This window comes from Engystomops pustulosus, chromosome 1 (genome assembly GCF_040894005.1).
Source record: "Engystomops pustulosus chromosome 1, aEngPut4.maternal, whole genome shotgun sequence".
Classification (NCBI taxonomy): domain Eukaryota; kingdom Metazoa; phylum Chordata; class Amphibia; order Anura; family Leptodactylidae; genus Engystomops; species Engystomops pustulosus.
This window is the reverse complement of record NC_092411.1, coordinates 288,599,257-288,625,207: the sequence shown is the minus strand read 5'-3', so window position 1 is coordinate 288,625,207 and position 25,951 is coordinate 288,599,257. Positions and strand designations below refer to the sequence as shown.

Sequence of the window (25,951 nt, the reverse complement as noted above, 5' to 3'; positions counted from 1 at the left end):
AGGTCAGGAGGATCGAGAGAGAGGAAGGTGCCACGTCCTCAGACTCCTCCCATTATGAGAGTATGGACGAGGATAATAGGGCGTGGCTAGAGGAAAAGCGTAAGCGTGGCGCCAAAAAGAAGAAAAAGGGTAAAAAGAAGGGAGGTGTAAGATCTTCTCCTTCCCTGACTAAGGTACCCAAGGAAGGTGCAACCAACCCCCCGCTGGTCGAACTTTCAAATCGTTTCCTGGCCCTGGACGGAGCCTCTCCTGCCGATGGAGGGGCTGAGGGTGAAGGGCCAGAGGTGGCGGAGCCTGCAGGAGGTGCCGAGTCTCCCCCTGGGGAGTCAGGGTCCTCAGAAGGGGAGACTGGCCCAGAGTCTGGAGACGAGGATGAGGGGGCAGGTCCTGGATCTGCCCCTGAAGCATCAGAGAGACCCCCCGGATGGGAAGAGGCTACTGGAAGCTCAATTCGTCTCTCCTGGAGGAAGCGGAGATCAGACAATCCTTTGAGGACTTTCTTCAGAGCCAGGTACCATTGCTGGGCCTTTGTAGCAGTAAGTCAGAGTGGTGGGAGATGCTCAAGAAAAGGGTGGCGAGATTCTTCCGCCAGCTCTCGAGCCTCAGGAGCCTGGACAGGTACCGCCTGTATCAGGGCCTGAGGAGGAAACTCGAGCATCTCGTCTCGACTGGAGGTAGTCGTGAGGACATCTCCAGAGTGAAATCCTTGCTGAAGAGGTGTCAGTACGATAGACACGCATCTTTGGTTTTTGAGAGGGATTACGGGAAATACCGCTCGCCCGACCCTTACAGAAACTGCAAGATGTCAGTGAATGGTAAAGTTGTCACAGGACTGGTTGACAGTACGGGATCCCTGAAAAGGTCCAGATCAGGGATTCTGGAGGTCGTCAGATCCTTCTACTCGCACCTCTTGGGCAGGAAGGATCTAGATCGGGATGTGATGTCGGATTTCCTGGCTGAAGCTGTCCCTGAGCCAGGAGTAGAACCCTCTCTTGATATTTTGACAGAGATGATCAGGGAAGAGGAAGTCAGCCGGGCGATTGAAGGGCTCGCCCTCAAGAAATCGCCAGGTCCGGATGGCTTAACATCCGAGTTTTATAAGACCTTTAAGGACGCCTTGGTTCCCCTCTTGACTGAGGTATATAATGAGTGTCTTTCCTCGGGCGCTCTGCCGAAGTCAATGAGGAGGTCTGCCCTGATCATTCTGTCAAAGGGTAAGGACCGATCTCGTATTGAGAACTGGCGTCCCATAGCGCTTCTCAATACGGACAGAAAGGTTTTGGCAAAGGTGCTGTTTAATCGGCTGGTGCAGTTTGCACCCCGGCTCCTTTCGGGGACCCAGCACTGCTCTGTTCCAGGCCGCAGTACATTTAGTGCTGTGCTTTGTGTCCGGGAGGCAGTGGAGCAGGGCAGGGCTGGTAACTGGAAGGGGTACTTGCTGTCCTTGGATCAGGCAAAAGCGTTTGATCGGGTTAACCACGAGTACCTCTGGTCTGTCCTTCTGAGGTATGGCCTGCCGGGGGAGTTTGTCAATTGGCTTAAGGTTTTGTACGCAGGGGCAGAGAGTTTCCCGCTTGTGAACGGTTGGATTGGCCGCTCTTTTGAGGTTGGGTCCGGTGTTCGCCAGGGTTGTCCTCTGAGCCCACTTTTATACGTGTTCGCGATTGACCCATTCCTTAGGAGGGTTGATCGTGGGCCGTTGGTGGGAGTCGGGATGGACCGGGCGGCACCGGAAGCCACTCTAAGGGTGGTAGCGTATGCCGATGATGTCACCGTTTTCGTGTCCTCGGGAGGGGAGGCGCAATGGGTGATGTCAGAGGTTGACCGCTACTCAGAGGCTTCTGGGTCCAAGATCAACCGGGATAAGTGTGAGAGTCTCTGGCTGGGAGAGGGGGATCCGGGCTTTGATCTCCCGGACACTCTTCCAGGGCCCCAGGACTCTGCCAAAGTTCTCGGCATCGAATTTGGCCAGGGGGATTACCCCATGCAAACTGGGACGGCAGGCTTAAGATCGCCGCTCAGAAGGTGGACCAGTGGAAGGGTTGGTCTTTGACCCTCAGAGAAAGGGTTAATCTGATCAAAACCTACCTGCTCCCGTTACTGATTTATCTGGGCAGTGTGTGCATGTTGCCAGAGCCCCTCTGGACTCGGGTCTACAGTCTGTTCTTCCAGCTGTTATGGGGGAATAGGCTGAACCTAATCAAGAGGGAGGTTACTTACCGCACGAGGAGACAAGGAGGGTTGTGTATGGTCAACCCTGTGGTGTTCCTAGTGAATACCTTTCTTAAGATCAATGTAGCAAACCTCTGGAAAGAGAGGGCTCCTCCGTGGGTATACTCCTGCAGGGGATGGTTTCGGCCTTTCTTCCAGGAATGGGAGACAGGAGGACAAGTAAAGGATCTTCGCACACCGCATGGGCATCTTCCGGCTTACGCTACCCCGGTTCTGAAGGTGATTCGCCGGTGGGGTCTGGGAATGTGGGAGATCAGGACCATGTCGAGGAAAATCCTTGACAAGAGGGTTCTGTTGACCCATTTCCAGAAGCCTCTGGCCCTCAGGGATTGCCCAAGTCGGGATCTGGGGGTGGGTTTAGGTCTTTTGAATTCCATCAGGATCCCCTTGAAGTTTTGGGACTTGACTTGGCGCTGCTTCCATGGAAAGCTGTGTGTGAGGGACAATCTGAAGTGTAGGAGCTCTGAGGAAAGGGGTTGTCCCCGGGAGGAGTGCGGTGGCCTGCTGGAGAGCATGGACCACTTCCTGCTTCAGTGCCCCTTTAACACAGAGGTGTACAACCGGGTGGGCGCTTCCATCCATTGGCCCGGGTTGGCCGGTCTCTCCTATGCGGAGTGGGCCTATGGAGCATTCAGAGGCCTGGGTGGCCGGGACCGCTGCACGTTATTCCTAGTTAGTCTAGTGGTCAGGTACCACACGTGGAACGCACGGTGCTTAGTATCGACGCAGCGTAAAATCCTCCCGGTGGATGAGGTGGTTAGGAACATTCTGGGTGACCTGGTGAAGGTGCGCTCTCTGGAGTATGAGAGGCTGGGCACGGGGAGGGCCTCTCTCCTTTGGAGGGGGTTCTCCTTTAGTGTCCCTTAGTCTGTCATCTCCTCTCCTGGTGTTGGGCTGAAGCTGCACTGTAGATTTTTGTTTTGTGTTCTGAGCATGTAGTGATGTTGGGCTTGCAGGCGCCGAACCTGGGCTTTATGTGGTTTGTATTTATGTTGTTTAGACTTTATTTGTGTTCTGTTTTCTTTGTTATGTTGTAAATACTGTATATATTGTATATATTGTATATAGTGGGGTTTGGGACATAGCGTTAGGTTGGGAGGGGGGTGATGGTGGTGGGACTTATGAACTGACCTTGGACACTGGTCTGGACTACTTAACGCAAACTTTGGACGTTAGACCAGTGTCTGGGGGGAAGGGGAGGGTGCGGGCGAGGGATCTAGTTTAGTGTAGTGTTATTGTATTATGTTAGTGTATTATGTATTATGTGTTTGTTATTATATATTTATAAAAAAAAAAAAAAAAAAAAAATCGGTGTGGGATGTGATTTGTGAGGGGTGGTTTGTTATTAGAGGGTGTGGGGTGGGTTTATGTATATTTATAGTCATTTATGTTTATTTGTGGGTGTGGCTTGTCTTATTGTTTATTGGTTTGGTTGAGGGTGTGACAATCGGTTGGGTGGGGGTTGTGGTATTTGTTGTTTATACATTTTGGTGTATTTTAAATTATTGTTTTAGCTAGGAGTGAATGTGGCTGGACCAGCAGGTAAGATATTGTATATATTTTGTATATATTATGTATTATGTTTGGTTTGTATTGTTATGTTTTTTATTTTTATATAAAATAAAAGATCTACAGGATGTAACTCAGGATCAGTACAGGATAAGTAATGTCATGTATGTACACAGTGACTGCACCAGCAGCAGAATAGTGAGTGCAGATCTGGGGTATAATACAGGATGTAACTCAGGATCAGTACAGGATAAGTAATGTCATGTATGTACACAGTGACTGCACCAGCAGCAGAATAGTGAGTGCAGCTCTGGGGTATAATACAGGATGTAACTCAGGATCAGTACAGGATAAGTAATGTCATGTATGTACACAGTGACTGCACCAGCAGCAGAATAGTGAGTGCAGCTCTGGAGTATAATACAGGATATAACTCCGGATCAGTACAGGATAAGTAATGTCATGTATGTACACAGTGACTGTACCAGCAGCAGAATAGTGAGTACAGCTCTGGGGTATAATACAGGATGTAACTCAGGATCAGTACAGGATAAGTAATGTCATGTATGTACAGTGACTGCACCAGCAGCAGAATAGTGAGTGCAGCTCTGGGGTATAATACAGGATGTAACTCAGGATCAGTACAGGATAAGTAATGTCATGTATGTACACAGTGACTGCACCAGCAGCATAATAGTGAGTGCAGCTCTGGGGTATAATACAGGATGTAACTCAGGATCAGTACAGGATAAGTAATGTCATGTATGTACACAGTGACTGCACCAGCAGCAGAATAGTGAGTGCAGCTCTGGAGTATAATACAGGATGTAACTCAGGATCAGTACAGGATAAGTAATGTCATGTATGTACACAGTGACTGCACCAGCAGCAGAATAGTGAGTGCAGCTCTGGGGTATAATACAGGATGTAACTCAGGATCAGTACAGGATAAGTAATGTCATGTATGTACAGTGACGGCACCAGCAGCAGAATAGTGAGTGCAGCTCTGGGGTATAATACAGGATGTAACTCAGGATCAGTACAGGATAAGTAATGTCATGTATGTACACAGTGACTGCACCAGCAGCAGAATAGTGCGTGCAATCTCATTCTGCTGTGAGCTACTGAAGGGTGTGGTTGTGTGCTGCTGAGCTCCTGCACCACCTGGTGGAAGACCAATGCACCCAGGCCTGCTCTCTCCTCCCCAGGGAGGGAGTGGGTTCTGTGGGATGAATCCTGCAGGAAAATCCCAGGCTCCTGTCTCCCGGACCAGGCCGGCGGGGGGCAGGAGAAGCCAGTTACCGGCCAAATCGGAGGGTGTAAGAAGATCTGCCCGGAGCCAAGGACGCAGCGATGTGACCTCGGCTGCCACCCCCAAGACCCAGGGAAGCCGCAAGGTCTCCGGAACACAGAAGATCAAGGCAAGTGACATCAGCCTGAGTGCTCCTCCTGGAAAGCTGGATGTATGTGCGGGAAAGCTGGGTGGTTCAGCTGGAAAGCTGGGTGCTCACGGAGGTGTGCAAAAAGCATGGGGTGATCTTAAGGCCCGGGAGTCTGCTTCCATCTATGGCTCCCGGATTGCTGAGCACCTCCGTGAGTACGAGGAAGCTGGAAAAGCGCTGAGGAGGCTCCAGGAGGAGATAAGGGAGACCTTGGCCCTAGCGGGGGTGGCTACGCAGAGAAAGAAAAAGTCTGATCTACTTACCACCATAGACAGACTAAAAGCCGAGGTCACCGCTCTGCAGGAGAAGCGACATCTAATCCGCGAGCACAGCGGTCCGTTCCGTGAAAAGTTGGAGAATGATGTCCGGTTTGATGACATGCGCCAGGAGCAGTTAAGAAAACTGAACGGGCTTCAGATCCAGGCGGATGATGGCGATGATGAGGAGGATGAGGAAGACCTGCCGTGTCCGTCTGGTGGCCTGCATCAACACCAGCAGGCCTCGCACGACAGGCTGCCTGCAGAGCAAGCGCCATTACCATCAGGCTGCGGCTCTGCCAACCTGGAGGAGGAAAGTGATGACAGCGGCCAGGGGGGGCGCTAATGGCTCAGATACGTCAGCTTGAGTCTCCAGTTCACCTCCAGAACTTTTCCTTTGGTGATGATATCCCGAGTGACGACCAAAAGAGGAAGAAGACGAGACCCAAGAAGACCAAGGCGTCTCAGGAGGTGAATCTGGTGTTTCGTCCCCTCCCTGTTTCCTCTGGGCGGGCAGCAGTGTCAGCCTGTCGTGTAGGCCCCGTAACCCAGCCCAGCACGAATCCTGCAGTGGACTCGGTGCCAGGGTGCGGGGAGAGTGCAAAGCCACGTTCCATCATGGCGCAGAGCACCAGCCTTGTTTGCAGTAGCAAGGATGGTGCAGGGAAAGCGTCGGCCGAAAGGCCGGACAGTGAGGGCGATCCAGCAGGTCCTGGTACTGTGCGCTGCCCCCTAGTGGGAGGGGGGGTGGCCCGGTGCCAGTGGCGGTGGCTCCTGTGGCCCCTAGCACTGTGGCTGCATCTAGCTCCGGTGAGCAGCGGCAGTGTGATGGGGCTGCTGGGGCTTGTGGTGCGGCGCCTCCTAAGCATCCCGAACAGCCTGCAGAGAAAGGCGCAGGAAAAGTGTTGTTTTGCATTGGATCATCAGACCCTGGAGAGGGCACTAAAAGACTGTCCGGAGTCTGCAAGGGCAAGTGGCCTCTTGCATCCAGCGAGCAGCAGAGCAGAAATATTAAAAAAACTACTGGACAACAAGGGGTTAATGCCAATGAGGCAGAGGGAACCTTTAAGATCGGGGTTGGAGCTGCCTCTTCTCAGGCTGTATCAGCTATGGAGGTGGCTCTACCCCCAGTGCCCAGTGACGCCGAGGCAACCCCAGGTCCTCCTGGCCCAGCTGGTGTGAGTGATGCAAGGAAGCGAGGCAGTAATGCACATAGTGTGGTGAATGTGGGAGTGGTGAATGGTGCTGAGGGGGGTGATCCTGTTATGCGTGCTGGACCTTCTGCACCCCCAGTGGTGGCCGCTCCCATAAGGAGCTATGCGAGTGTCACTACTGGGGCAAGTGGGGTTAACTCCTTGTCTCCTGGCTCTGGGAACAGCGTTTTGCAAAGGCGTCTTCTGGAGGCTCTCAGGAGAGGGGAAAAGTCAATCACTGTAGAGGGGAGAGATGTTGATCTGTCCTTCTGGACAGACAGGCATGGCCTGGCAGCCTTCCAAGAGAAAAGGGGGGGAGAGACTGTATGGTCTTTACCCACAACTGGGCCCGGAGCTTCCCGTAGGAATGTGGTTAGTCTTCGCTGGAGGGGCAGTGACGCATGCCCACCCAGGTCAAGGGTGGTGGAGCTCCTCCTGAAGATGAACTTCAGGGCTAGTGACATCTTTGCCCTGATACATCCTTATGGTACTCCGGAGTTCGATGTCAGCTTTGTCCGGCCGGAGGGCTTAGAGCTCTTCTGGTCGAATTATGAGCTGGCAAAGAACGAGCCCGCATGGCGAGACTTTGCTGTGCAAGCAGTGTCTCGCCAAAACGCAGTCAAGAAGGTGACCGTTTTGACCCGTAACGAGTCACTTTCTTGCATGGACATCATGACTTGGCTAAGTCGTTATGGCGAAGTAGTTCAGGTACCTCAGAAAAACCGCGATGAATTTGGCATTTGGTCTGGGGCCTGGACCTTCATGATGAAGTTGAAGTGTTCAGGCGGCACAGTCGCCCACATTCCCTCTTCAGCCTTTCTTGGGCGAGACAGAATCCTGATTTTCTACCAGGGGCAGCCGAAGGTCTGTCACAGGTGCGGTGACCCCACACACTTTAGCGCCAGCTGCCAAGTGCAGAAGTGCGCTTTGTGTGGTGGGCTAGGTCATCTCGCTGCATCCTGTAAGGACATTAGGTGTAACCTGTGTGGTGAGCTCGGTCACCCTTTCAGCTGTTGTCCTCGCTCCTTTGCCAATGCGGTTGTGACCCCAGTGGAGGAGAGCCATGAGGTTGCTTCTGCTGGGGAAGGTACCAGCAGAGGTGGAGGAGCTGAGGGGCCTGTGAAGAAAAGCAAGAATAAGTCACCTTCTCAGTTGAGGCGGCTTGAAGCCAGACAAAAAGGGAGAGAACTGGGGAAGCCTCAGGTTGCTGGGGTGACCCTGGGTCCTTCCTCAGAGGCTGGTCTTGCTACTGAGGCCCTGAGGGATGATGAGTTGGATGAGGAGGTCAGGAGGATGGAGCGCGAGAAAGGTGCCATGTCCTCCACGTCCTCCCATTATGAAAGTATGGATGAGGATAACAGGATTTGGCTAGAAAATAAGCGCAAGCAGAAAAAGAAAAAGCGCGGCCTATCTAAGGTACCTAAGGAAGGGAAAACTTCCTCCCCTCTGGTTGAGCTTTCCAACCGGTTCCTCACCCTCGATGAGATCGCCTCCTCGGAAGGAGAGGCTGAGGGTGGGGTTCTGGAGGTGGCGGCGGAGCAGCCTGTAGGGGGCGCCGAGTCTCTATCCTCTGGGGAAGCTGGGTCCTCAGAGTGGGAGACTGACTCAGAGTCAGGAGACAAGGACAAAGGAGAGGGTGGTCCGGGTGGGTCCTTGGGGTCCAATAATAACATGGACACCACAATTTCATTAAAAAGAAGTTGCCCTAAATCTGATGGGAAAAAAGAAAGGGGATCATCGTCAGAGGAGAGTCGGGGGAGGGGAAGCAATAAGAAAAAAGCCGTTTAACTCAATCACTCATGATGGCGGCACCCACTCCGTTGACGCTGGCGTCCATTAATGTCGCCAGCATTAAGTCTGATGCGGCTAGATTTGCAGCCTTTGATTTTCTCGGCCGTGTTGAAGCTGACATTTTATTTTTGCAGGAGACCAGGTTGCCAGATTTGGCGGCCGTGTTTAAAGCTAAGAGGGAATGGAGACACGGGCCTTCCTATTGGTCTCTTGCGGCCGAGCCGTATAGCGGAGTGGCGGTCCTCTTTACCGCACCGGTAGAATGCCGACGAGTTATTGAGTTAGAAATGGGGAGGTGCCTGATCCTGGATGTCCTCATGAAGGGACAAGAACTTCGCCTAATTAACATCTATGGTCCCCAGTCCAAGTGGGACAGGAAGTGTCTCTTTATGAGGATCAAGCCCTACCTTTTTACTAGTCGGCAGGTGGTCTTTGGAGGGGACTTCAATGCTGTCACGAGGTCCCAGGATAGGGGAGGTTCCAGAGACAAGCTGACTTATGATAGCGTCGCACTTAATAGCATAGCTAGTGAGGCTCGCCTGGTGGATGTCCACATCCGGCACACCCCAGGCCACGCGGGGTTCACCTATTATAGGGGTAGCTGTAGGTCTAGAATAGACAGGTTTTATTTAAAGGAGGAAGCCATTTCTTCAGCAGTGTCCGTTGTTGAGGTGGTGTTCTCCGACCACTGTCTAATTTTGTTTTCTCTGAATGTTACAGAGACCCCCCGGATGGGAAGAGGCTACTGGAAGCTCAATTCGTCTCTCCTGGAAGAAGTGGAGATAAGACAATCCTTTGAGGACTTTCTTCAGAGCCAGGTACCATTGCTGGGCCTTTGTAGCAGTAAGTCAGAGTGGTGGGAGATGCTCAAGAAAAGGGTGGCGAGATTCTTCCGCCAGCTCTCGAGCCTCAGGAGCCTGGACAGGTACCGCCTGTATCAGGGCCTGAGGAGGAAACTCGAGCATCTCGTCTCGACTGGAGGTAGTCGTGAGGACATCTCCAGAGTGAAATCCTTGCTGAAGAGGTGTCAGTACGATAGACACGCATCTTTGGTTTTTGAGAGGGATTACGGGAAATACCGCTCGCCCGACCCTTACAGAAACTGCAAGATGTCAGTGAATGGTAAAGTTGTCACAGGACTGGTTGACAGTACGGGATCCCTGAAAAGGTCCAGATCAGGGATTCTGGAGGTCGTCAGATCCTTCTACTCGCACCTCTTGGGCAGGAAGGATCTAGATCGGGATGTGATGTCGGCTTTCCTGGCTGAAACTGTCCCTGAGCCAGGAGTAGACCCCTCTCTTGATGTTTTGACAGAGATGATCAGGGAAGAGGAAGTCAGCCGGGCGATTGAAGGGCTCGCCCTCAAGAAATCGCCAGGTCCGGATGGCTTAACATCTGAGTTTTATAAGACCTTTAAGGACGCCTTGGTTCCCCTCTTGACTGAGGTATTCAATGAGTGTCTTTCCTCGGGCGCTCTGCCGAAGTCAATGAGGAGGTCTGCCCTGATCATTCTGTCAAAGGGTAAGGACCGATCTTGTATTGAGAACTGGCGTCCCATAGCGCTTCTCAATATGGACAGAAAGGTTTTGGCAAAGGTGCTGTTTAATCGGCTGGTGCAGTTTGCGCCCCGGCTCCTTTCGGGGACCCAGCACTGCTCTGTTCCAGGCCGCAGTACATTTAGTGCTGTGCTCTGTGTTCGGGAGGCAGTGGAGCAGGGCAGGGCTGGTAACTGGAAGGGGTACTTGCTGTCCTTGGATCAGGCAAAAGCGTTTGATCGGGTTAACCACGAGTACCTCTGGTCTGTCCTTCAGAGGTATGGCCTGCCGGGGGAGTTTGTCAATTGGCTAAAAGTTTTGTACGCAGGGGCAGAGAGTTTCCTGCTTGTGAACGGTTGGATTGGCCGCTCTTTTGAGGTCGGGTCTGGTGTTCGCCAGGGTTGTCCTCTGAGCCCACTCTTATACGTGTTCGCGATTGACCCATTCCTTAGGAGGGTTGATCGTGGGCCGTTGGTGGGAGTCGGGATGGACCAGGCGGCACCGGAAGCCACTCTAAGGGTGGTAGCGTATGCCGATGATGTCACCGTTTTTGTGTCCTCGAGAGGGGAGGCGCAATGGGTGATGTCAGAGGTTGACCGCTACTCAGAGGCTTCTGGGTCCAAGATCAACCGGGATAAGTGTGAGAGTCTCTGGCTGGGAGAGGGGGATCCAGGCTTTGATCTCCCGGACACTCTTCCAGGGCCCCAAGACTCTGCCAAAGTTCTCGGCATCGAATTTGGCCAGGGGGATTACCCCATGCAAAACTGGGATGGCAGGCTTAAGATCGCCGCCCAGAAGGTGGACCAGTGGAAGGGTTGGTCTTTAACCCTCAGGGAAAGGGTGAACTTGATTAAAACTTACCTGCTCCCATTGCTGATATATCTGGGCAGTGTGTGCATGTTGCCAGAACCCCTCTGGACTCGAGTGTACAGTCTGTTTTTCCAGCTGTTATGGGGGAATAGGCTGAACCTAATCAAGAGGGAGGTTACTTACCGCACGAGGAGACAAGGAGGGTTGTGTATGGTCAACCCTGTGGTGTTCCTAGTGAATACCTTTCTTAAGATCAATGTAGCAAACCTCTGGAAAGAGAGGGCTCCTCCGTGGGTATACTCCTGCAGGGGATGGTTTCGGCCTTTCTTCCAGGAATGGGAGACAGGAGGGCGAGTGAAGGATCTCCGTACACCACATGGGCATCTTCCGGCTTACGCTACCCCGGTTCTGAAGGTGATTCGCCGGTGGGGTCTGGGAATGTGGGAGATCAGGACCATGTCGAGGAAACTCCTTGACAAAAGGGTTCTGTTGACCCATTTCCAGAAGCCTCTGGCCCTCAGGGATTGCCCAAGTCGGGATCTGGGGGTGGGTTTAAGTCTTTTGAATTCCATCAGGATCCCCTTGAAGTTTTGGGACTTGACTTGGCGCTGCTTCCATGGAAAGCTGTGTGTGAGGGACAATCTGAAGTGTAGGAGCTCTGAGGAAAGGGGTTGTCCCCGGGAGGAGTGCGGTGGCCTGCTGGAGAGCATGGACCACTTCCTGCTTCAGTGCCCCTTTAACACAGAGGTGTACAACCGGGTGGGCGCTTCCCTCCATTGGCCCGGGTTGGCCGGTCTCTCCTATGCGGAGTGGGCCTATGGAGCATTCAGAGGCCTGGGTGGCCGGGACCGCTGCACGTTATTCCTAGTCAGTCTAGTGGTCAGGTACCACACGTGGAACGCACGGTGCTTAGTATCGACGCAGCGTAAAATCCTCCCGGTGGATGAGGTGGTTAGGAACATTCTGGGTGACCTGGTGAAGGTGCGCTCTCTGGAGTATGAGAGGCTGGGCACGGGGAGGGCCTCTCTCCTTAGTGTCCCTTAGTTTGTCCTCTCCCCCTGGTGAAGGTGCGCTCTCTGGAGTATGAGAGGCGGGGCACGGGGAGGGCCTCTCTCCTTTGGAGGGGGTTCTCCTTTAGTGTCCCTTAGTCTGTCATCTCCTCTCCTGGTGTTGGGCTGAAGCTGACACTGTAGATTTTTGTTTTGTATATGAGCATGTAGTGATGTAGGGGCTTGCAGGAGCCGAACCTGGGCTTTATGTGGTTGGTTTGTTATGTTGATATGTTTAATGTGTTTGTATTTTGTGTACAGTGTGTATTTATGTAGTTATAGTTAATGTGTATATAGCTTGGTTGGTTTTGGGGTGTTGGTGTTAGGGTGTTAGGTTGGGAGGGGGGTGGACGGGATTTGGACAATATGATCCTGGGCACTGGTCTGGACTATATAGCGCGGACTTTGGACGTTAGACCAGTGTCTGGGTGGGAGGGTGATGGGCGTGGGATTTAGTTAGTTTATATTTAATGTTTTTATTTCCTGTTTGTCTTTTTTTTGCTGTGTATTCTTTAGTTATTTATGGAAAAAAAAAAAAAAAATTATTATAAAAAATTATATATATAAAAAAAAAAACAAAAATTAGGTGGTGGGATTGGGTGAAGGTTTTGTTTTATAATGCTGATTGTGTGGTGTGTGTGTGGCTGGGCCAGGAGATTTTCGTAAGTCTCTTTTAGTTTGTATTATTGTTTTGTTATTATTATTATTGTTTTGTTTTGCCAGAAGTTATGGCTTGATTTATGTTTATTGTTGTAATGTTTTTCATTTTTATATATAAAATAAAAGATTTACAGGATGTAACTCAGGATCAGTACAGATAAGTAATGTCATGTATGTACACAGTGACTGCACCAGCAGCAGAATAGTGAGTGCAGCTCTGGAGTATAATACAGGATGTAACTCAGGATCAGTACAGGATAATTCATGTCATGTATGTACACAGTGACTGCACCAGCAGCAGAATAGTGAGTGCAGCTCTGGGGTATAATACAGGATGTAACTCAGGATCAGTACAGGATAAGTAATGTCATGTATGTACACAGTGACTGCACCAGCAGCAGAATAGTGAGTGCAGCTCTGGGGTATAATACAGGATGTAACTCAGGATCAGTACAGGATAAGTAATGCCATGTATGTACACAGTGACTGCACCAGCAGCAGAATAGTGAGTGCAGCTCTGGAGTATAATACAGGATGTAACTCAGGATCAGTACAGGATAAGTAATGCCATGTATGTACACAGTGACTGCACCAGCAGCAGAATAGTGAGTGCAGCTCTGGGGTATAATACAGGATGTAACTCAGGATCAGTACAGGATAAGTAATGTCATGTATGTACACAGTGACTGCACCAGCAGCAGAATAGTGAGTGCAGCTCTGGGGTATAATACAGGATGTAACTCAGGACAGTACAGGATAAGTAATGCCATGTATGTACACAGTGACTGCACCAGCAGCAGAATAGTGAGTGCAGCTCTGGAGTATAATACAGGATGTAACTCAGGATCAGTACAGGATAAGTAATGCCATGTATGTACACAGTGACTGCACCAGCAGCAGAATAGTGAGTGCAGCTCTGGGGTATAATACAGGATGTAACTCAGGATCAGTACAGGATAAGTAATGTCATGTATGTACACAGTGACTGCACCAGCAGCAGAATAGTGAGTGCAGCTCTGGGGTATAATACAGGATGTAACTCAGGACAGTACAGGATAAGTAATGTCATGTATGTACACAGTGACTGCACCAGCAGCAGAATAGTGAGTGCAGCTCTGGGGTATAATACAGGATGTAACTCCGGATCAGTACAGGATAAGTAATGTCATGTATGTACACAGTGACTGCACCAGCAGCAGAATAGTGAGTGCAGCTCTGGGGTATAACACAGGATGTAACTCAGTATCAGTACAGGATAAGTAATGTCATGTATGTACACAGTGACTGCACCAGCAGCAGAATAGTGAGTGCAGCTCTGGGGTATAATACAGGATGTAACTCAGGATCAGTACAGGATAAGTAATGTCATGTATGTACACAGTGACTGCAGCAGCAGCAGAATAGTGAGTGCAGCTCTGGGGTATAATACAGGATGTAACTCAGGATCAGTACAGGATAAGTAATGTCATGTATGTACACAGTGACTGCACCAGCAGCAGAATAGTGAGTGCAGCTCTGGGGTATAATACATGATGTAACTCAGGATCAGTACAGGATAAGTAATGTCATGTATGTACACAGTGACTGCACCAGCAGCAGAATAGTGAGTGCAGCTCTGGGGTATAATACATGATGTAACTCAGGATCAGTACAGGATAAGTAATGTCATGTATGTACACAGTGACTGCACCAGCAGCAGAATAGTGAGTGCAGCTCTGGGGTATAATACAGGATGTAACTCAGGATCAGTACAGGATAAGTAATGTCATGTATGTACACAGTGACTGCACCAGCAGCAGAATAGTGAGTGCAGCTCTGGGGTATAATACAGGATGTAACTCAGGATCAGTACAGGATAAGTAATGCCATGTATGTACACAGTGACTGCACCAGCAGCAGAATAGTGAGTGCAGCTCTGGAGTATAATACAGGATGTAACTCAGGATCAGTACAGGATAAGTAATGCCATGTATGTACACAGTGACTGCACCAGCAGCAGAATAGTGAGTGCAGCTCTGGGGTATAATACAGGATGTAACTCAGGATCAGTACAGGATAAGTAATGTCATGTATGTACACAGTGACTGCACCAGCAGCAGAATAGTGAGTGCAGCTCTGGGGTATAATACAGGATGTAACTCAGGACAGTACAGGATAAGTAATGTCATGTATGTACACAGTGACTGCACCAGCAGCAGAATAGTGAGTGCAGCTCTGCAGTATAATACAGGATGTAACTCCGGATCAGTACAGGATAAGTAATGTCATGTATGTACACAGTGACTGCACCAGCAGCAGAATAGTGAGTGCAGCTCTGGGGTATAACACAGGATGTAACTCAGTATCAGTACAGGATAAGTAATGTCATGTATGTACACAGTGACTGCACCAGCAGCAGAATAGTGAGTGCAGCTCTGGGGTATAATACAGGATGTAACTCAGGATCAGTACAGGATAAGTAATGTCATGTATGTACACAGTGACTGCAGCAGCAGCAGAATAGTGAGTGCAGCTCTGGGGTATAATACAGGATGTAACTCAGGATCAGTACAGGATAAGTAATGTCATGTATGTACACAGTGACTGCACCAGCAGCAGAATAGTGAGTGCAGCTCTGGGGTATAATACATGATGTAACTCAGGATCAGTACAGGATAAGTAATGTCATGTATGTACACAGTGACTGCACCAGCAGCAGAATAGTGAGTGCGGCTCTGGGGTATAATACATGATGTAACTCAGGATCAGTACAGGATAAGTAATGTCATGTATGTACACAGTGACTGCACCAGCAGCAGAATAGTGAGTGCAGCTCTGGGGTATAATACAGGATGTAACTCAGGATCAGTACAGGATAAGTAATGTCATGTATGTACACAGTGACTGCACCAGCAGCAGAATAGTGAGTGCAGCTCTGGTGTATAATACAGGATGTAACTCAGGATCAGTAAAGGATAAGTAATGTCATGTATGTACACAGTGACTGCACCAGCAGCAGAATAGTGAGTGCAGCTCTGGAGTATAATACAGGATGTAACTCAGGATCAGTACAGGATAAGTAATGTCATGTATGTACACAGTGACTGCACCAGCAGCAGAATAGTGAGTGCAGCTCTGGAGTATAATACAGGATGTAACTCAGGATCAGTACAGGATAAGTAATGTCATGTATGTACACAGTGACTGCACCAGCAGCAGAATAGTGAGTGCAGCTCTGGAGTGTAATACAGGATGTAACTCAGGATCAGTACAGGATAAGTAATGTCATGTATGTACACAGTGACTGCACCAGCAGCAGAATAGTTAGTGCAGCTCTGGGGTATAATACAGGATGTAACTCAGGATCAGTACAGGATAAGTAATGTCATGTATGTACACAGTGACTGCACCAGCAGCAGAATAGTGAGTGCAGCTCTGGAGTATAATACAGGATGTAACTCAGGATCAGTACAGGATAAGTAATGTCATGTATGTACACAGTGACTGCACCAGCAGCAGAATAGTGAGTGCAGCTCTGGAGTATAATACAGGTTGTAACTCAGGATCAGTACAGGATAAGTAATGTCATGTATGTACACAGTGACTGCACCAGCAGCAGAATAGTGAGTGCAGCTCTGGGGTATAATACAGGATGTAACTCAGGATCAGTACAGGATAAGTAATGTCATGTATGTACACAGTGACTGCAGCAGCAGCAGAATAGTGAGTGCAGCTCTGGGGTATAATACAGGATGTAACTCAGGATCAGTACAGGATAAGTAATGTCATGTATGTACACAGTGACTGCACCAGCAGCAGAATAGTGAGTGCAGCTCTGGTGTATAATACAGGATGTAACTCAGGATCAGTACAGGATAAGTAATGACATGTATGTACACAGTGACTGCACCAGCAGAATAGTGAGTGCAGCTCTGGAGTATAATACAGGATGTATCTCAGGATCAGTACAGGATAAGTAATGTCATGTATGTACACAGTGACTGCACCAGCAGAATAGTGAGTGCAGCTCTGGGGTATAATACAGGATGTAACTCAGGATCAGTACAGGATAAGTAATGTCATGTATGTACACAGTGACTGCACCAGCAGCAGAATAGTGAGTGCAGCTCTGGGGTATAATACAGGATGTAACTCAGGATCAGTACAGGATAAGTAATGTCATGTATGTACACAGTGACTGCACCAGCAGCAGAATAGTGAGTGCAGCTCTGCAGTATAATACAGGATGTAACTCAGGATCAGTACAGGATAAGTAATGTCATGTATGTACACAGTGACTGCACCAGCAGCAGAATAGTGAGTGTAGCTCTGGGATATAATACAGGATGCAACTCAGGATCAGTACAGGATAAGTAATGTCATGTATGTACACAGTGACTGCACCAGCAGCAGAATAGTGAGTGTAGCTCTGGGGTATAATACAGGATGTAACTCAGGATCAGTACAGGATAAGTAATGTCATGTATGTACACAGTGACTGCACCAGCAGCAGAATAGTGAGTGCAGCTCTGGAGTATAATACAGGATGTAACTCAGGATCAGTACAGGATAAGTAATGTCATGTATGTACACAGTGACTGCACCAGCAGCAGAATAGTGAGTGCAGCTCTGGAGTATAATACAGGATGTAACTCAGGATCAGTACAGGATAAGTAATGTCATGTATGTACACAGTGACTGAATAGTGAGTGCAGCTCTGGGGTACATTGTGCTCTCCCACTTGTCAGGACTACACCTCCCATGATGCTTAGTGTCCTGGCGCATGACGTCACACGTCGGGGAGGGGCCTGGCGCTCCGCTTGTCTCGTTCCGGACAGCAGCGGCGGTCGCGGAGAGATGAGGACGGGAGGAGCCGTGGACTCCCCGCCAGGACTACAGCTCCCGGCAGCCTCCTCGGCGGGGGAGCCGGGCACACCGCGGCGGCTGGAAATGGCGGCGGAGGAGCCCCCTTTCGTCTTGGGGAGGCCGCGCTATGAGCAGGTAGGTGTCCGCTGCTCCGGAGCCGGCTCCTGCCTATAGCACCGCCCACTACTAGGGGCGCTGTGTTTTGACAGTTGACTCCTCCCCAGCGTCTTGCTTTGACTCGTTTGATTGGCTAACGTCATTGTCACTCAAATTGAGGGCGGATCGAAATTAAATCATTTGATGCTAGGGTTGGTCCGCTCTACTCTGTGTGGGCGTGGTTATATAGAATGGGCGGGGAAATGTCATTGCCTTGGGTATCCCATATACATTCAGTCAGAAGATGCTGTATCCCCCAGAACTGACCGTCATATACCAGTATCCCCCAGTATATAACAGTACAGACTAGCACACACCAGTATATACCAATACAGAGCAGCACACACCAGTATATTCCAATACAGACCAGCACACACCAGTATATACCAGTACAGACCAGCACACACCAGTATATACCAATACAGAGCAGCACACACCAGTATATACCGGTACAGACCAGTATATACCGGTACAGACCAGCACACACCAGTATATACCAGTACAGAGCAGCACACACCAGTATATACCAATACAGAGCAGCACACACCAGTATATACCAGTACAGAGCAGCACACACCAGTATATACCGGTACAGACCAGCACACACCAGTATATACCGGTACAGAGCAGCACACACCAGTATATACCAATACAGAGCAGCACACACCAGTATATACCGGTACAGACCAGCACACACCAGTATATACCGGTACAGAGCAGCACACACCAGTATATTCCAATACAGACCAGCACACACCAGTATATACCAGTACAGACCAGCACACACCAGTATATACCAATACAGAGCAGCACACACCAGTATATACCGGTACAGACCAGTATATACCGGTACAGACCAGCACACACCAGTATATACCGGTACAGAGCAGCACACACCAGTATATTCCAATACAGACCAGCACACACCAGTATATACCAGTACAGACCAGCACACACCAGTATATTCCAATACAGAGCAGCACACACCAGTATATACCGGTACAGAGCATCATATACCAGTACAGACCAGTATATACCAGTACAGAGCAGCACACACCAGTATATACCAGTACAGACCAGCACACACCAGTATATACCAATACAGACCAGCACACACCAGTATATACCAATACAGACCAGCACACACCAGTATATTCCAATACAGACCAGCACACACCAGTATATACCAGTACAGACCAGCACACACCAGTATATACCAATACAGAGCAGCACACACCAGTATATACCGGTACAGACCAGTATATACCGGTACAGACCAGCACACACCAGTATATACCAGTACAGAGCAGCACACACCAGTATATACCAATACAGAGCAGCACACACCAGTATATACCAGTACAGAGCAGCACACACCAGTATATTCCAATACAGACCAGCACACACCAGTATATACCAGTACAGACCAGCACACACCAGTATATACCAATACAGAGCAGCACACACCAGTATATACCGGTACAGACCAGTATATACCGGTACAGACCAGCACACACCAGTATATACCGGTACAGAGCAGCACACACCAGTATATTCCAATACAGACCAGCACACACCAGTATATACCAGTACAGACCAGCACACACCAGTATATTCCAATACAGAGCAGCACACACCAGTATATACCGGTACAGACCAGTATATACCGGTACAGACCAGCACACACCAGTATATACCGGTACAGAGCAGCACACACCAGTATATACCGGTACAGAGCAGCACACACCAGTATATACCGGTACAGAGCAGCACACACCAGTATATACCGGTACAGAGCAGCACACACCAGTATATACCAATACAGAGCAGCACACACCAGTATATACCAGTACAGAGCAGCACACACCAGTATATACCGGTACAGAGCAGCACACACCAGTATATACCGGTACAGACCAGTATATACCGGTACAGACCAGCACACACCAGTATATACCAGTACAGAGCAGCACACACCAGTATATACCAATACAGAGCAGCACACACCAGTATATACCAGTACAGACCAGCACACACCAGTATATACCGGTACAGAGCAGCACACACCAGTATATACCGGTACAGACCAGTATATACCGGTACAGACCAGCACACACCAGTATATACTGGTACAGACCAGCACACGCCAGTATATACCAGTACAGACCAGCACACACCAGTATATACCGGTACAGACCAGCACACACCAGTATATACCGGTGCAGACCAGTATATACCGGTACAGACCAGCACACACCAGTATATACCGGTACAGAGCATCATATACCAGTACAGACCAGTATATACCAGTACAGACCAGCACACACCAGTATATTCCAATACAGACCAGCACACACCAGTATATACCGGTACAGACCAGCACACACCAGTATATACCATTACAGACCAGCACACACCAGTATATACCATTACAGACCAGCACACACCAGTATATACTGGTACAGAGCAGTATATACCGGTACAGACCAGTATATACCGGTACAGACCAGCACACACCAGTATATACCAGTACAGACCAGCACACGCCAGTATATACCAGTACAGACCAGCACACACCAGTATATACCGGTACAGACCAGCACACACCAGTATATACCGGTGCAGACCAGTATATACCGGTACAGACCAGCACACACCAGTATATACCGGTACAGAGCATCATATACCAGTACAGACCAGTATATACCAGTACAGACCAGCACACACCAGTATATACCGGTACAGAGCATCATATACCGGTACAGAGCATCATATACCAGTACAGACCAGTATATACCAGTACAGAGCATCATATACCAGTACAGACCAGTATATACCAGTACAGAGCAGCACACACCAGTATATACCAGTACAGACCAGCACACACCAGTATATACCGGTACAGAGCATCATATACCAGTACAGACCAGTATATACCAGTACAGACCAGCACACACCAGTATATACCGGTACAGAGCATCATATACCAGTACAGACCAGTATATACCAGTACAGAGCAGCACACACCAGTATATACCAGTACAGAGCAGCACACACCAGTATATACCAGTACAGACCAGCACACACCAGTATATACCGGTACAGACCAGCACACACCAGTATATACCGGTACAGACCAGCACACACCAGTATATACCGGTACAGACCAGCACACACCAGTATATACCGGTACAGAGCATCATATTCCAGCACACACCAGTATATACCGGTACAGACCAGCACACACCAGTATATACCGGTACAGAGCATCATATTCCAGTACAGACCAGTATATACCAGTACAGACCAGCACACACCAGTATATACCGGTACAAAGCATCATATACCGGTACAGACCAGTATATACCAGTACAGACCAGTATATACCAGTACAGACCAGCACACACCAGTATATACCGGTACAGACCAGCACACGCCAGTATATACCGGTACAGGCCAGCACACGCCAGTATATACCGGTACAGACCAGCACACGCCAGTATATACCGGTACAGACCAGCACACGCCAGTATATACCGGTACAGACCAGCACACGCCAGTATATACCGGTACAGAGCATCATATACCAGTACAGACCAGTATATACCAGTACAGACCAGCACACACCAGTATATACCGGTACAGAGCATCATATACCGGTACAGACCAGTATATACCAGTACAGACCAGTATATACCAGTACAGACCAGCACACACCAGTATATACCCGTACAGACCAGCACACGCCAGTATATACCCGTACAGACCAGCACACGCCAGTATATACCGGTACAGACCAGCACACGCCAGTATATACCGGTACAGACCAGCACACGCCAGTATATACCTGTACAGAGCATCATATACCAGTACAGACCAGTATATACCGGTACAGACCATCATATACCAGTACAGACCAGCACACACCAGTATATACCGGTACAGAGCATCATATACCAGTACAGACCAGTATATACCGACACAGACCATCATATACTGGCATAGAGCATCATATACCAGTACAGGCCAGTATATACCAGTACAGACCATCATATACCAGTATATACCGGCACAGACCATCATATACTGGCATAGAGCATCATATACCAGTACAGGCCAGTATATACCAGCACAGACCATCATATACCAGTACAGACCATCATATACCAGCACAGAGCATCACATACCGGCACAGAGCATCACATACCGGCACAGAGCATCACATACCGGCACAGAGCATCACATACCGGCACAGAGCATCACATACCGGCACAGAGGATCACATACCGGCACAGAGGATCACATATACCGGCACAGAGGATCACATATACCGGCACAGAGGATCACATATACCGGCACAGAGGATCACATATACCGGCACAGAGGATCACATACCGGCACAGAGGATCACATATACCGGCACAGAGGATCACATATACCGGCACAGAGGATCACATATACCGGCACAGAGCATCACATATACCGGCACAGAGCATCACATATACCGGCACAGAGCATCACATATACCGGCACAGAGCATCACATATACCGGCACAGAGCATCATATATACCGGCACAGAGCATCATATATACCGGCACAGAGCATCATATATACCGGCACAGAGCATCATATATACCGGCACAGAGCATCACATATACCGGCACAGAGCATCATATATACCGGCACAGAGCATCATATATACCGGCACAGAGCATCATATATACCGGCACAGACCAGTCTACAGTCATGGCCAAAAGTTTTGAGAATGACACAAGTCTTCTATTGTCACATGATCTGTTGCCCTCTGGTTTGTCAGATGTTTTTATCACATACAGAGATACAAGTGCAATCATATTATGGGGAACAGAAGCTTTTATTGTCAGGTAGGAGGAGTTACTGCAGAGAGTCAGTATCTGCAGTGTTGTCCCTTCTTCTTCAGGACCTCTGCAATTCTCCCTGGCAGCTCTCAATCAACTTCTGGACCAAATCCTGACTGATCGCCGTCCATTCCTGCACAATCACTGCTGCATTCTGTCACAATGTGTTGGGTTTTGTTTGTCCCCCGTCTCCTGATGATTGACCACAAGTTCTCAATGGGATAAGATCTGGGGAGTTTCCGGGCCATGGACCCAGAATCTCTGTCTTCTGTTCCCGGGCCATGGACCCAGAATCTCTGTGTTCTGTCCCCGGAGCCATGGACCCAGAATCTCTGTGTTCTGTTCCCGGAGCCATGGACCCAGAATCTCTGTGTTCTGTTCCCGGAGCCATGGACCCAGAATCTCTGTGTTCTGTTCCCGGAGCCATGGACCCAGAATCTCTGTCTTCTGTTCCCGGGCCATGGACCCAGAATCTCTGTGTTCTGTTCCCGGAGCCATGGACCCAGAATCTCTGTGTTCTGTTCCCGGGCCATGGACCCAGAATCTCTGTGTTCTGTTCCCGGGCCATGGACCCAGAATCTGTGTGTTCTGTTCCCGGGCCATGGACCCAGAATCTCTGTGTTCTGTTCCCGGGCCATGGACCCAGAATCTGTGTGTTCTGTTCCCGGGCCATGGGCCCAGAATCTCTGTGTTCTGTTCCCGGGCCATGGGCCCAGAATCTCTGTGTTCTGTTCCCGGGCCATGGACCCAGAATCTCTGTGTTCTGTTCCCGGGCCATGGACCCAGAATCTGTGTTCTGTTCCCGGGCCATGGACCCAGAATCTCTGTGTTCTGTTCCCGGGCCATGGACCCAGAATCTGTGTGTTCTGTTCCCGGGCCATGGGCCCAGAATCTCTGTGTTCTGTTCCCGGGCCATGGGCCCAGAATCTCTGTGTTCTGTTCCCGGGCCATGGACCCAGAATCTCTGTGTTCTGTTCCCGGGCCATGGACCCAGAATCTCTGTGTTCTGTCCCCGGAGCCATTTAGTTCTCCCCTTCATGGCCGGTGCTCCATCATGCTGGAGGAGACATTGCTCATCACCATCTGCTCCTGGGAGAAGCGGCTCCTGGAGGACATTCTGCTCCATTCTTTATACATGGAGGTGTTATTAGGCGATTCCCTTGGCTGAGAAGCCGCCTCCCCCCCCCCCCACATGAATGGCTGCAGGAGCTTTACAGGTGCAGGAGACAAGACTGGGGGCATCACTCACCTTGTCTTCTCCTTCTAGCTGCGATGCTCTTTCCTGTTAGGCCAGTTTTGTGCAGAGCAATGATGACTGCACGTGTTTCTTTAGAGATAACCATGGTTAACAGAAGAAAAACAATGATGCCAAGCACCAGCCTCCTTGTAAAGTGTCCAGGGGTGTGATTGTTACTTAATCATGAGAGATTGATCTCCAGCCCTGTCCCCATCAGCCCCCACACCTGTGTTACTGGAGACATAACTGAAATAATGTTAGCTGCTCCTTGAAGTTGAAATGTGTTTTGGGGGAAAAAGTTCATTTTCTAGGGAAATATTAATTGCTGATAAGTTGATCACTCTTTATAACATTCTGGAGAATATGCAAATTACCATTATAAAACCTGATGCCGGAGACTTTGTAACAATTAACATTTGTATCATTCTCAAAACTTTTGGCCATTGCTGTATACAAATACAGACCAGTACATACGAGTACACACCAGTATATACCAGTACAGACTGGTGTATACCGCTACAGAGCAGTGTCGTCGCCAGCTCCCCCCACCCCCCCGCCACAGAGCACTGCAGAGCAGAGGGGTACGAGACATGGCCTCTACATTCGGGGGGGGGGGGGGGAGGTACTGGTACACACCAGTATAGAGGCTATTTCCTATACACCAGTATACATCCCTGCCCCTGGGTGCAGTCAGTGATATGTTGATCTGGGGCGTCTCCCGGTGTTTGGTATTTATGATGAGTGGGTGAAGGCTCCTCGTATAGTTACTCATTGTTCAGGAAGCCTCGTCATCCACCAGGAGGAGGTGCTGGGCCTAATACCTGCATCATTCTAGGCCTCGGAGCTTACACTTACCCGGTGATAGGCTCCAGCCATCAGTGTGGAGCCATTGTACTGCTGCAGATGAGCTCCTATCCTATTACTGGAGATTCTGCTGCGGGGTTATGGTCACTCGTCACCCATGTTGGTCCTGTAGGCTTTAGTGTGATGTGACTCTAGATGCCTGTGCCTTTATAGGACCCATGTGAAGGTCCACAAGAAGGAGAATGGGTGGAGCGGACCTGCGTGACACATTTGGTGGAGGTTTATGAGAAGTGATTCTGAAGACAATGTGGCAATTATGTGCACCTCCATGTCCCCCGGCTTCACCTTTGGGCACCTCTGAGAGACACGAGCAGGGAGAGCCTCGAAATCGTGAATTATTAATTGTGAAGTGAAGAATTATTAGATACAGGCCTACCAATGGCTATAAACCACACAGCCTTCACCCATCCCTGTCAGCAGATTCTGGTCATGTAGCTGCACTGTTAGTATTTTGATCCCTAAAAATTTAATTTAACAATTTTTATCAGTATTTTGTAAATCCACCTTTGGCCTTCATCACTGCCCGAATCCATCTTGGCATGCTCTCCATCAGATAAAAGCGTGTCTCCACCGAAACCTGGTTCAAGGTCTCTACTACTCGTGCACGCTGTTGGTGCACGCTGGTCGTCTCACTTGGGTACGAATAGAGGCTTTTTCCATCTGTACCCACAAATGTTGGATTGGGTTGAGGTCTGGGGACTGTGGGGACATCCGGTAGCTCTACTTCATTGTTATGGAACCGTTTCTTTGCCGATCTTGACATATGGCCATTGTCCTGGTGGAACATACCTGGGTCACCCATTTCATACCCGTTACTCTACTGTGTGAAGTAACTCATCTTGTAGGGTCCTCACATATAGCTCAGCACTGAGATCACCAGTCATCAGCTTTGACTGGGAAACGACCCCATGTCATCAGCTTTGACTGGGAAACGACCCCATGTCATCAGCTTTGACTGGGAAACGACCCCATGTCATCAGCTTTGACTGGGAAACGACCCCATGTCATCAGGCCTCCTCCATGGAATTGGCCATTACCCCTTTTACATTGACTATTTACACCCATTAGAGCCCAGTCTATTGACTTTCATCTCATCGCTCCAATCACCAGTTACTAATCTTCTACTGTCCAATTTCTGTATTATGACCTCATCTCTCCTAATGTAATGTGTGTCGCCTGGATGCCTGTGATCTCGGTATTATGAAGCACACAAGCCAACTCCACTGCCGTGTTATCTCACCAGAACCGATAGACCTTGTGATGAGACGTCTAGATGACTGTGATGTGTCGCTCGGACGTCCACCTCTTGGCTTTGGATGGATGGTCGGACTTGATTCTGTATTCTTCCAGCTGTCATGGTCTCACATCTTGCAGTTGAACAAATTTCTTGGGTGAAAGACCTCTTTCGATGAGCTGGATGATGCTGTTTCTCTTCTGGCTTCATGGCTGTTCCTCTATTTGAACCAGTGACCTTTCACTTGGAAGCCTACCGA

At 49.4% G+C, this 25,951-nt stretch overlaps 1 protein-coding gene across 1 annotated transcript in view; it reads left to right on the top strand.

Annotated features, from left to right (window-relative positions):
* Positions 1-17,231: 17,231 nt before the first annotated feature.
* SFXN5 (sideroflexin 5) overlaps positions 17,232-25,951 on the top strand; it is a 147,793-nt gene continuing 139,073 nt past the window's right edge. Inside the window, exon 1 of the mRNA XM_072126395.1 lies at positions 17,232-17,458. Coding sequence (XP_071982496.1) covers positions 17,315-17,458 — 144 coding nt within the window. The 5' untranslated portion in view covers positions 17,232-17,314. The remainder of the gene's footprint in view (positions 17,459-25,951) is intronic.